The 14018-nt window shown below is 38.6% G+C and overlaps 1 protein-coding gene across 3 annotated transcripts in view; it reads left to right on the top strand.

Annotated features, from left to right (window-relative positions):
* Positions 1–8488, top strand: part of coq4 (coenzyme Q4 homolog (S. cerevisiae)) — a 13019-nt gene extending 4531 nt beyond the window's left edge. For all 3 annotated transcript variants that reach the window (XM_072673308.1, XM_072673317.1, XM_072673300.1), the window contains exons 2-7: positions 2684–2830; positions 4524–4620; positions 4772–4874; positions 4961–5090; positions 5237–5330; positions 6807–8488. In XM_072673308.1, coding sequence (XP_072529409.1) covers positions 4526–4620; positions 4772–4874; positions 4961–5090; positions 5237–5330; positions 6807–6999 — 615 coding nt within the window. In that variant the 5' untranslated portion in view covers positions 2684–2830; positions 4524–4525 and the 3' untranslated portion in view covers positions 7000–8488. The remainder of the gene's footprint in view (positions 1–2683; positions 2831–4523; positions 4621–4771; positions 4875–4960; positions 5091–5236; positions 5331–6806) is intronic.
* Positions 8489–14018: the final 5530 nt, after the last annotated feature.

Genomic DNA, 14018 nt, shown 5'->3' on the forward strand with positions numbered 1-14018 from the left:
TGTCTACTGAAGAGCGCTCATATTTAAGCTGAGTGGCTGCTAGTGGCTTTTTTAGTATTTTTATTTCTAAGTTTCAATTTAACAGAGGATCCTTCATTAAATGCCTTGATTCACCTGTCGAGTGCTAGTTGTTTAGTCGTGTGTTTAGTATTTCAGTACAGCTCAGACAAACTGTAGGACCAGGACTGTTTTTAAAGGCACAACATACCCACCTATTCAAACTCCAGGACACCACCTTGGTGTCTCCTTTATGTACCTAACTGGCCTTCTGGCCAGGCAGCAGTACACTAGCTGGACCTCAGACCACCACTATGGAAAGTGGTCAGAAAGCTCTTCCGACCATAGGGTCTGATGTAGCCACTTTGTAAACCCCCTACAGACGTGGTGCGGCTCCTGTACGATCACTATTAAAGACTCCATTAGATTGATGGCTCTAATGATGTTCCCTGTAAAACAGACATCAGATAGATGAATGTGGATTTAAATAATATTGAAAGCAAAACAAAAAGAGCAGATACATATCGGACTTCTGGAAACAAACAAACAAACAAACAAAAAATACTCAGGGTTTTGGTGTGTGGCTGGTATGAATTTTACTATCAGTATCAGTAATGAAAAAATTGGACACCCCATGGAAAAAAAAAAAGAAAAAAAAAAATAATAATATATATATATATATATATATATATATATATATATTAGTTTTCATATTCAAACATAAACCTTTGATCTTCATGTGAACAATACTGAGAGACTGAGGTAAAATAACTAAACACATCAAACTGAAGAAACCACCCAGAAACGAAACCCAACACGAATCCACACAAACTCAGTTTCTGCGTGTTTGTGGAGCTGCTGAGTGACCAGATGTACACGCTCGACAGTTCTACTCACCAAATACTCTCATCTCTTCAGCGCCAGCTTTTTAAGCCCCTGCTTCAGAGGTGTTTTATTATAGGGGCGGCGCGAGGTAGGCGCAGCTAGCTGGTTAGCTGAGTGAGCGCAGTTGAGTCAGTAGGGTGTAGTAATAGTTTGACGGTGAACACATGTCGGTGTATTAAGTCGTGCTTGTCCTTTGGTATTTAGCTATAGGTTACATTATGTCCTAAAGATCAGCTAAATATCTGCAGTGGTTGGTTAGTTAGTTAAATACAGTTTTCTGCAGTCAGTTGGTTAGTTAGCGTCAGCGTTAGTTATATAGCGAAGCTAAGGTAAAGTCTGCACCCTGCCATTGAGAGTCCTGAAGTCGAGAGGACAGTTTCTTCGTTCAGTGTCTTTAAGATTTTCATAGAGCTGTATATTTGATAAGACTTTCCAGTATCAGTAAATAAACCAGCAGTTCTGATTGTGTGTGTGTGTGTGTATAATATATAGCTAATATATATATATATATATATATATATATATATATATATATATATATATATATAGTGTAAAAGTTTCACCTACAATTCTTTTTTTATCTATGCAATAAGTTACGAGTGTTGACTCGTAAAAAAAAAATAATATTACAACATATATGAGTAAATGAGTTAAGATCTTGTGAGCTGGTTTGAAGAACTGGCATTATTGGGCTTTCAATGATTTCAGATTGAGTGTACAATATATGTCTTTATCACAAAAAACATTTATTTGTTGCACAAATGTTATTTTTGTGTAATTAAAGGTCTTCTCATGAATAGGTTTATTATTTTCAAGAAAGTATATTATATTATTTATGTTAAATGTTCGTAACTTTCATTTCGTCCTATGTGTGAGTGTGGGAATGGGAGTTTATCAGAATCACATTCACTCAGACAGTTATCAGATAGAAACATCAGATTCAAGAAAACTAGCTAATATATGCGAATATATGTCCAGTTTGGTCTGACCGCTATAATGACAACCAGCTGCGAATGATGTGATCATCTTTTCTTTTGTCTAATTCTGCTAATAAGTTTGACTTCTGAAAAACAGCAGGTTATTTTTATTAACCTCATCTTAATTACAAGGATGTAACTGTAGAAAAAAGCTTGTCCTGTTTTCTAGGATTCTACAAACAAAGCAAAAACATACATATTTCCACAAAAAACTGGTTGAAATATCAAAACTATGTTTGCCTTTTTTTGTTTTACTAGTACAAATGTATTTTCAGATTTGTACACTGTAATTCTGACTATTTTTAGATATCAGCAATATTATTCTGGATCACTTTACCTGAATGGTCCACTTAAGATGCGCTGAAGATAATCACCTAAGATTCAACAAACATTCAGCTGAATGCCTGTTAAATGCAATTAAACTGTAAGTTAAATGTAAATGATTCATTTACTTTCATCCAGTTGAATACAATACACATTTAGCTGAATGTTAAAATGTTAAAATGTCAGGTGAGAATCTACGAGGCATCTATAATGGACCATTCAGGTGATACCAATAATTCTTAGCAGCACTGATAACCTTTTAGGATTAAAAAAAGCCTACCAAAAACATACATTATTGTTATTAGCCAAGCCAAGCTCATTTAAGCTTTTTTAAATTAAGTTAATAAAGTATTTGAGCAGCTGGTGGGGTTATGTATGTAATAATTCGTTGGGCATATCTTGCTTTTTCACTACATTGACCAATTAGAAGTTGGATTTGTTCTAGTTTATGTTACTTGTAATTTGTCTCTATGTACTTAACTAATGTCTCTTCACTGCAGTTCTGGTCAGGCACCAGTACACTACCTGGACCTCAGACCACCACTATGGAAAGCTGTATCCAGGCCACATCCAAACAAGTCCTGTTCAAAAAGCTCTTCTTGCTGTAGGGTCCGGTGTTGCTGCATTACAGAATCCATACAGACATGGTGAGGGTCTGATGATGTTATCTGTAAAACTGACATCAGATAAATGAATGTAGATTAAAATAATATTGAAAGCAAAACAAAAAGAGCAGATACATATCAGGCTTCTGGAAACAAACAAACAAAAAAAATACCCGAGGTGTTGGCGTGTGGCTTGTATGAATTTTTGTTTCAGTATCAGTGTGTGTGTTTTTTTCCATATTTAAACATGTGGACCATTGATCCTGATGTATTTTTAATATTGAGAGATGGAGGTAATATAACTAAACACATAAAACTGAAGAAATATCTTTTAAAATCATAATTAAAAATAAAATGTAAAATTACTTGATAAAAAACAGGTAAAAAACATGACATACCCACATTTATAACAACTTAAAAGGCCCATGTCAGGTGCAGCACATGAGCTGCAGATTATTAGAACAAAATAGATTTTCATGTTGCAAGACTCAAGATTCATCTGTGTACAGTCGAAGTTCCAGAAGTCCTGGTCTATGTCTAGGTGTTCTAATTAACTTTTTTTTTACAGCAAGAATTTTCTCTTTACACACCTTCCATTAAAATCAAACTTGTGTAGTTTCTTGCTCATAATTGGTGACCTGTAATAGGAACAGATTCACTTTACCTGGTCGACAGGCGGAGTGGACCCAGGACTACTCCTAGAATGCACATTGGCAAACCTGTCTGTGCAACCTTAAACAGTAGCAGTAACTTTCTCTGAAACAGGTAGCATAAATATTGCCATGACACTCCATCTACACACAACATTTTACATGTTTGTTAGTATCTACTTTGTTCATGATCATGTAATCTGTATTAGGCATTGTGGTTCAGGCCACTAAAACCGCAATGTTTTGCTGACTAAGATGCTGTTTCTGTCAAAAAACACCCGCAGCAACAACGGCAACAGCAACAACAACAACAACTAGTAAGCCTGCACTGCTTACCAAACATACTGGTTGGCATGCCTAGCAACATGTGTAGTAGGTCATGCACCTCTCTACATCTCTGCATAACATACACTACCCTCTCATCATTACCAAACTGTGTGAGCTGTATCGGGCATTGTATGCTGTACTTTGGGACCTGTGTTAAATAAAACCTCAGACAGTTTGTTTTGCTCTTATTTTTGTACCTGTAGGTTCCATTATGACATTTAAGGGTTGCTAAAGATTTCTTTATGCATCTTGCCGTCTGCTGTTAAACTCTCTAGGACGGTCTGACCTGGCTGTGTTGGCAGTTGTTGCACTTGTAGTGTGGCTGATTTCTAATTGTTCTTGTATCTTTTCAAAAACCTTTCACAGACTCTAATACATCTACAACCTTCTTTCTGAAGGCCTCAGAGAGCTCTTTGGATCAGGCTATCATATTACCACTTACTTCAACAATCAAGAGCAAACCAACAAACTGTCAGAGAATACATTAACACAGGCTCCTCCAGAATCCTCTCTAATGATGTTCTGATCATCTGCAGCTGATGTGCTGCACCTGATTCTCATTTTAGACATTTCAAGTGGTAATAAATGTTGATGTGACATGTTTTAGTTCTATGTGTTTAGTTATATTACCTCCATTTCTCAATATTGTTCGAACGAGGATCAAATGGCAGGTGTTTAAATGTGTTCAGAAAGACAAAGGTTTTCATGGAGTGTCTTCCTTTTTTTGTACATGACTGTAGTAGTTTTTTCTCATGCAGATATGGTAGCTGTGCTTGGAGAGACCACTGGGCACCTGGCCTTGATCAACCTAAGGGACAGAATGAGGAATGACCCTGAAGGTTACTCCATTCTCACGTAAGGAAAACCCTTGATTCTTTCTAACGTTGAATGTTCCTGGTGTCTCTTTATATCCATGCATGAACCCAATCCCTAGAGCATTCTGTAATTTATTGGTTTTTCAGTTATTTTTTCATTGCCATTGCAACTCTGTTTATAATGTCCTCAGGGAACGTCCAAGGATCCGTCTGTCCACACTGGACCTTTGCTGTATGTCGACTCTTCCAGATGGTTCCCTAGGAAAGGAATATCTCCGTTTCCTGGAAGATAATGTAAATGGGTGAAAGCAGTTGACTTTTTTAGTGCATTTTTAAATCCTGAAACATTGTATCAACAGTTTTGTCTTGGTTCGTTTCAGAAAGTCACCCCTGATACCCGTGCTGATGTGAAGTTTGTTGATGATGAGGAGCTAGCGTATGTTATGCAGAGATACAGAGAGGTGCATGACCTACTACACACATTGCTAGGCATGCCGACCAATATGCTTGGTAAGTAGTACAGGCTTACTTGTTGTTGCTGCTGTTGTTGCTATGGTATTTGTTTTTATTCCCCCATGACAAAAACAGCATCTTGGGCTGCCAAACATTGCATTTGTAGTGAAGTGTCATGGCAATATTTATGGTACCTGTTTTAGGGGAAGTTGCTGTTAAGTGGTTTGAGGCTGCACAGACAGGTCTGCCCATGTGCATTCTGGGAGCAGCCCTGGGTCCACTCCGTCTATCCTCCAGGTAAAGTGCATCTGTTCTTATTACAGGTTACCAGGCGTAGCTTAGCCAACTGTTAATATGTAGACTGGTGTTTTTCACAGTTACTGTGAATAATATGTTTAATTGAATTGTCAGGGAGGCAGTCCATCGCAGGGTCCCACACACACCCATACCTAGGGACAGTCTATCATCGCCAATTCACCTACCATTTGCATTTAACCTGCACAGCAATGGGAGAACAATCTTCTCCCAGGCTGAATCCAAAGGCTAAATCATTAGGCAAAATATTTCAAGAGGCATTTCTTAAAACTCTTTACTTACTGTAGTTGTGAGAACTCAACACTGTGATTTCTGCTGTGCCAAAAACATAAGAACAAAACTAAACCCATTCGAGAAGTAACTGTAATTGTTTCTCACTGGAGAATTCTACCATTACAAAATAGTTCCTCCTGTATTTTCCTCCAGTCACTTCTTCTATCATTTTGTGTGGATGGTGTAGAATATAGTTTGTCAACTCACTGTTGACACTTTCGAGTTCCCCTGTAGACATAATCAGCTTATTTCTGATCATCCTTTATTTTTTTTCCAAAAACTAGAGTTAGGTTAGGGTTAGACTCCTCATCTGTCACAGTGTAAACATAGAAGAACACAAGTACACTATATAGACAAAAGTATTGTGACTGTTTCTTCCAAAATTTTCTTTTTTTTTTAATAGAAGGATTTGTCCTGCTTTTTTTTTTGGTGTAATTGTCTTTACTGTCCAGGGAAAGCTTTCTACTAGAATTTGGAGCACTGCTGGGAGCATTTGATTGCATTCAGTGACAAGCGTTAGTGAGATCAGGATGTTGGATGATCACCACTGCATCTGCACTGTATTGAATGTAGCACCATCCTTCCAGAGAACACAGTTCCACTGATCCACTGCCCAACGCTGAGGGTGCTTTTTTACCAATCTAGCCCACATCTGGCAATAGGCATGGTGCAAATAGGTTCATGTTTGTCTGCTCCAGAGAATCCTATTCTATTGGCAGTACTACTCTAGGGGCTAGACAAGCTGTGCACTGTGTAAGCAATGGGTATCTGAATGCATTCATTAAAAGTGATGTCCAACCACTCTTAAAAAAAAAAAGGAAGAGAAACACCCACTAAACATTTTGAAGTCCACCTACATTATAGGTTCACTATATAGGCGAACAATTACAGACTGTATCCCATCTGGTGGGCATAATTTGCCAAATAACCTTTATTCCTTTGTTTCTTTCAACAAGATTGGTAAAGAACAGTTATCAGCACTACAGTGACCTTAGTGGTAATGGGAGTGGCGCCAGTACATTGGCTTTGGCTTTATCAGTGCCATTGATTGATGAAAGTGGCTGTATAATATCCAGCCAGGAATGGTTTTGTGATAAGGAACTCACCACTAGTTCACCAATTCTGAACCAAGGAGAAGCTAGCCTGTGTTTGCAATAAATTAAGCTGTGTGTTTGTGTCTTTCAGTCGTCTCCAGAAGCTGCTGGGGTCTCTTGGGCCCTGGGCCCTGCGCAGTGGCAGCCGTGCCCGCTGTGTATTAAGTGTGTTCTACGAGCACCGCTGGGAGCAGAACCTGGAGGAACTCCGAGAGGAGCTGAACATCGAGCCACCACCCATCACCCTGTCTGCCAGCAGCAAGGGAGCATTCACAGTTTCCTAGTATTCTTTAATTAGGGTGCAACAAGCGGTGTTATTGTCACAGTCAGGCAGAGGGGGCAGTTGAATGCTGTGTTTTTTTGTTTTTTTTCTGCAGACGTTACGGTTGCAAATCAGGGTTATTTCCATTGCCATGACCTGTATCCTTGACTAAGTCTCTACTGCAGCCTTTCTTACTGTACTAATAGTACAGAACAATGGGAGGAGCTAGAAATTGACTGGTCTGAATTGGAATCATTTAATTTAAATGTTTCATTGTGTCTGATTGCCACAGTTGTATAAAATCAAAGACAGAGGTTCAAAAACAAGACAGAGGTTTAATCCCAAATTACACACTACTCCCTATGTAGTGTACTAGACAAGTCACGATATTATAGATTCCAAATCTAAACAGAGCATTATAGATTTGCAATAGAAGAGCTGAAATCTGAAATCCAGTGCATAGGCGTTGCCGTTTTATGACTTAATGATTATTAATACACTCTTAAATTTGTTTAGAAAGTTACACCTTTACAAATGTCACAAAGTTGTAAATGTTCAGATTTGGCACTATTTTAAAACATTACATCTCCACATGGAAAAACTATGAACCTTCACATATAGGACTGCAAGGTTCATAAAAAGCTTTTGGGAAGTAAATAATAAGAACAATGTCTCTACACACAAAGTATCATTTCATACCAAACCACACTGAATGACTCACATGGCTCACAGTAATTGAATCATATAGAAGAATATAGAAGAATTGGTGGAATTTCCCCATAACTGCATCCCTTTCCTCATGCATGTGGTAAGCTTTAAGGAAATCCATCAGCCAGCAGTAATGATTAGTAAGTAAGTACACAGACGTCTGTCGCCCATATGCTTCCGTCTGGGACTGTTTGATATTTCCTGCTTCATGTTTATGAAATAGTAATGAATGAAATTGTTGTTTTTTGTTTTTAGTTTCAGGGCACACAGTCACAAGATCTCACATGATGACACGTAATCATGTACACACATAATGTTCTGAATAAATGAACATAATAGAATTTCAAAAAGAAAAAAGATGATTAGGGCGTAGCCCAGATGTTTGGAGTGCCTCACAAGACAAATTTTTTTATTGTATTCTAGATCATCTTGTGGGCTTGCAAGATGGGTTATTATTACCTTTTTTCTTATTGATTTATGATTCATCACGGTTTGTCATCAATCATTATTTTGCATATATATATATTTACAACATGGAGATTAGATTGGACATCCCTACCCTGCCTTAGTGCCGGGACATGTATCTTAAGGGGGTTGGTGGGACAAGCCGAGCTGTTCTTGCTGCTCCAAGCACTGTTTGGTATGGTTATGACCATTTTTGTTAGATTGGAAGTGGCCAGTATGTTGGCTTTCTAGCATCAAGTCTTTTAAATCTGATACAGGCAGCTACAGGAAACCTGGGGACACTGTAAGTGGGTCTGTATTTTGAAAAATAAAAAGATTTATGTGATTTATGTGAACAAGTGTCACTCATTTCTGAAGTTATGACGCATAAGAAACAATGATTAACAACTTTGTAACTTTGAAACCTCCTAGTTAAGCATAGGCCTCAGTTGTTGACGACCTGCGGGCCTCAGTGCTGCTCGTTTCTTGCTTGGTAACTTGTAATAATGAGACAGTGAAAATATGACCTATTGCACCATTAGGTGTTGACTTGGACTAAAAACATGAAAAACTAAAAGATCCCTCATTGACAGTGTGATGTAGTGTGGTACAGGGCTTAGTAAGTGTGATAAAACAGTGTCTGGTAAAAACCCTCTAGCTCTGTACGTAAGCTGTGTGGTGCAATTTCTATGAAGTGAGATTATGGTTACCTGCTGCCGTCATCGCTAACACCACCAATAGTGTTGAAATAAAGTCACTGTTTGCCTTTAGCTCTACATACAATACGTGGCGTAAGGTTGACTCAGCTACCATGCCAACATAATGGTCATCATGTGTTGTTTAAGATTGTGTAAAAACAGCTATTTTAGGAACATTCAGAACAGTTCTAATTGGTAGGAAATGTTTTTCTGATACAGGTCATTAGGAGGAAACACCATGTGTTGTGTGGCTTAAAGGCAGGGAAGTCCCAGCAGAACAACTTAATAACAGGATGGACTATAAGTCTCTTTTTTGATTTCTCTGTGATATTTTTATATGAGACATCTGTTCTCGACTGATTTACAGGAAGGATATAAGATTGGTTAAAGGGACATTCCAGTCAAAATGAAAATTAGCACATCACTATAACCGTTGATAACAGGCCTACTCGCCACCTACAGCAGCGCCACAGCAGTCTGTAAGGTGACATTTTCCAAAACGCCTTCTGATAACATGTCTTGAAAGTGGATGGAACTTTCGTGAAACTACAGCTGCTTCAGGGGTGGATCTTTGGGGAAAACCTGGTTGACACGTTTCTGTTTTTTGTTTTTGACAGCTACTCTGCCAGGAAGCTAAGAAAATAGCTGTGTTACTATATACGCAGAAAATATCCAAATATTTGTGGACACCCCTTCTAATGAATGCATTCATGTACTTTTAATTGCACCCATTGCTGACACAGATGTGCAAACACACATATACAGCTTAACTAATTCCTGTGGCGTCATATTGCCATTAGAATTGGATAAATACAATTAAGCTATTGGTACCATGCCTAATGAGAGGCATGGGCTAGCGGTGTATAAAGCTCACCGGCATTGAGCAGTGGAGCAGTGAAACTGTGCTCTCTGGAATGATGGTAGTCGCTGAATGCAATCAAATCCTCACAGCAATGCTACATCTAGTAGAAAACCTTTCCTGGACAGTAGAGACAGTTACTCACAAACTCTGTCTGGATGGAGAACTGAGACCAATCTCCCATGTGCAGGGGTGACCGTGCTGTCCTGGGCTAGCCAGTCACTGCTAAAAAATAAAGGTGCTATAAAGGGTTTTTGCCATGGAAGTACCATGTTTGTAATAGAAATGTGGGAGGAAAGGCTTAAGGAGCCTTTACTTGATGAAAAAGGTTCCATATCAATTTAATCAATTTCAAGGTGTTTTTTTAACCGATAAAAGAAAAAGAACCTTGTAAAGAACCTTGACAATGTCATAAAGTTTTTTTAACAAACCAAAAGTGGTTCCTATATGGCATCACTCAAAGAACCATTTGTACACCTTTAGTTTTAAGAATGTATGGCCTAAATTAAAACTAAGACAATAGACAATATCCTACATGCACCCCCCACTTCGACTCATATTATTCTCCACACCTGAATGATGCAGGATCTTTTATTAATATTGACCAACAAACATTCAATAGATGAGAAAGGGAAAATAGAACTATGTACAGTACAAATCGAACACAATAAACTATACATATTTAAATAACTTAAGTCAATATTTATTATTATTACTTAATAAATATTTATTTGTATTTTTTAAAGACACTGCCTATATGGCACTTATAGCAAGAAACAGACCTGACTCCAACACACACAATTTCCAAAAGTATCCAGACACGTCTTCAGATACATTAAGGTGCACCCTCTGCTGATGCTGGTGTGCAGTTACACAAACAGCTTGTTTAATCTCCATAGAAATTAATTGCTGATAGAAGTGGCAACACAAGAGCCTACGGTCACCATGTCTACTGTAAAGCATTGGGCTGTGGAGCAGTGGTACTACACTCTCTGTAGTGAAGGAGCTTAATCTAATACCTCTTATGATCCAGAATTCACTAATGCTCTTGTAGCTGAATGCAATCAAATCCACACAGCAAAATCCCAACATTAAATGTAGGGTAACCATATTTTGGTTTTCAAAAAAGAGGACAGTGGGGATACATGGGTGTCTGTAGGAGGTCGTAGATGGGGGGCTTTAGGTAGGCCTAAGTTGTGTAAAATACCCCTAAAACCATATGACTATGTTAATGAACACTAATACAGAAATATGTACTCATTTACCAAGACTAATAAACAGCCTTAATCATCTATATGACCCCATAATCTAATAAGCAAAAAAAAGAGAATATATATATATACACATATATATGCACACTTTCCGGCCATTGCATAGCAGTGCAACAGAATTCATCCTCCACATTTAACTTATTCATAGCAGTGAAGACACGCACACCAGAGCTAGAGGGAACAACCTCAGAGCCCGTGAACAAATTGAGGTTTAGGTGCCTTAGATGCTGGTTCTGTGAGTTGAACTAGCGACCTTCCGGTCCCAAGCTCACTTCTCCAATATTTAGAGCACGACTGCCGTGAGATAAAAGAAAAATCACTATTTCACTACACACTGTTTACTTCTCCTAGTGGTTCTTACATGCTATAAGTGTGTGTGTGTGTGTGTGTGTGTGTGTGTGTGTGCGTGTGTGTGTGTGATACTGATTTGATATTTAGTATTATACTGATACTGTATACTGATTCTGATGCTTTTGGACCATTCAGATCATCGCTGTCCAGTGTGATGGTGATTTTACACGAGAAGGCAAAATTGTTCTTAACTTTGAATGGAAGTTAATGTAAAATAAGACTTTCTAAAAAAACATTTTAAAGCATTTCTATTGGTCTATTTGTCCAGATTTATTTACACAGTGTACCGAGCAGCTACAGGGTTCAAACCATGGCGAAAAATTAAAAACAGACAAAAATGGAGATACATGTTTTTGATTGGACAGCAGTGATCTACAGGTGCTGGTACATTTACCACCTGTGGCAGGCAGGACTTGTTTAAAACTGCATCCGTAGAGGTTAAGAAAATCTCAAAAAGAGGACGCGTGTTCACCTAATCTACCATAAAGCCTTTCCAGAAGAGCACAGGCTCTGATGCAGGTTCTTCTACAGCGGTTTTTAAACTCCATTAATCTCCATAGAAATGAACGTTGGAACGTTCGGAACATTTGAAATCACTGCCTCTGGTGATGTCACAATGGCATTTCATCCCAAAAGGACACACACACACACACACTCACAAGCACCTAGAAACACCTTAGCAACCACTTGTGACGTAGCAACTGCAGCTAACAATGTATCAATCAACAAACAGCATCATAACCACAGCATAGGACATCACATTTATTTACTCGCAACTTAGCAACCAAATTAAACACCGTAGCAACCACTTAATACCACATTGGCAACAATCTGGAACGTCACAGTAATGCCATGTTAGCGCAATAATAATAATAATAATAATAATAATAATAATAATAATAATCTACACTTAAAAAATTGCATTATAACAGCCTTTATGGAATTTTTATGTTAAGACAACCAAATAACAACAAAAACCACTATAAAATGCACTTAAAATAAATAATCACTTTCATTATTAATGAATTTATGATTTATAAAAAACTTTCAAAAAGTGCACATTAAAGAAATGTACATTCAGTGTTATTAGCCGGTCTTTCTAAACCAACTCACAGATCGTTCATGAACTTTCTCTTTCGAGGTCACATTACAGCTCAGCGTGAAAACATATTGTGTCTCCAGGTGTATTCCTGTGACCGTTGACTGATTCGTCCCCTTCAATGGAAAGTCCGTTAGTCACCAGGGCATGGCTTCCATCAACAAGATTTTGTTGCTGGGCATCACCGTCTTGTGTTTCAAGTATTCCCCCCAGAAGAGCCAGGCTGTGGCTCGGGTGATGTCCTGCTCTATCAGCCATGCTTTCGCACATATGTCACGCCTGGGGTCCTGCACTTCTCCTAAGCTCTCCTCGTCTCACGCATCACAACAAATAACGCGACGAGCCGATGATCCAACTCCATCCGAGACTGTCTGGCACACTTTGTAGGCTGTATTCCGATGTTTGTTTATACGGTCCCTTCTAATAGAGGGGTCGGCCCTCCAGTCTGAGATCTGCGTTTGACTGAATGAAAACCTTGTGAAGTTCACTTTGCAGGGCGCTATGAGGGACACATTAGAAACGTGCGGATGAGAGAGAGAGAGAGAGAGAGAGAGAATAATAATGTGCTCACACTCCCTCTAGTGGACGGGTAGTGTAAGTGTCACTGGGAATGCAAATGCTAAAAAACTGTCCAGCTTCATGTCAGGATTGTGAACTGCAGATGCAGCAAAGTGCAGAAGCTTGAGAGGAATCATCTACATTTCATGTTATTCCACAATTATTGGTACCACTGATACTCTCAAGTGATTGAGAACGGTCGTCTTCTTATCCACTTCTTCAATGTGAGGGTGGAGTGAGTCTGGAGCTTACCCCGAAACATTGGGTATAAGGCAGGAACACCCCCTTGACCGGGCAGTTTACTCACACACCTAGAGAGCAGCTAGAGGAGCTGGAGGAATACAGGGAGAACAGACCAACCCCTTCACAGATTAAGACCAGAGCAGAAATTGAACCTACAATCCCAAGCCTCTGGAGCTGTGTGACACATGCTACTGGCCATGTCACTGTGGTGCCTCAGAGTCCAGTCAATGCAAAGCTATTCTGACTTATCACCTTAATTCTCAAAAAATGGATCTCGTTCCCTGGTGGGAAATCTTCTTCTTTGTTGTCTTATTAAGTCTATTTTCATTCATTTTAGTCTTCAGATTTACATCATTAAACCATTTAATGTCCTGGGAGTGTTTGAAGACACTCTCCCCCACCAACATCAAAACACCATCCGAGGGAATATTGAAAGTTTTAGAATAATAGGAATCAATACAGCATTGCAAAACATAATATCGCAATACATAAGTGTATGAATATTTTCCTACAGCCATAAAAAAACACTCTTTTTTTTAGTGGCTTAATCCTATTAGTCAAGTCAAGTCAAGTGGGTTTTATTGTCATTTCAACTACATACAGAGTAACAGTGAAACGAAACAACGCTCCTCCAGGACCATGGTGCAACATAGACAGTGCATACAAAACACAAGTGCAACACAATACAAGTGCGGACAGACAACACAACACAGTACAGACGGAATAATAAATAATTGGCGGTAGTGTGCAAATTGTGCAGTGTGTAATAAATATTGAGTCCAGTGAGGTAGTAATGTTATTAATGCAAAT

Source organism: Salminus brasiliensis, chromosome 1 (genome assembly GCF_030463535.1).
Source record: "Salminus brasiliensis chromosome 1, fSalBra1.hap2, whole genome shotgun sequence".
Lineage (NCBI taxonomy): Eukaryota > Metazoa > Chordata > Actinopteri > Characiformes > Bryconidae > Salminus > Salminus brasiliensis.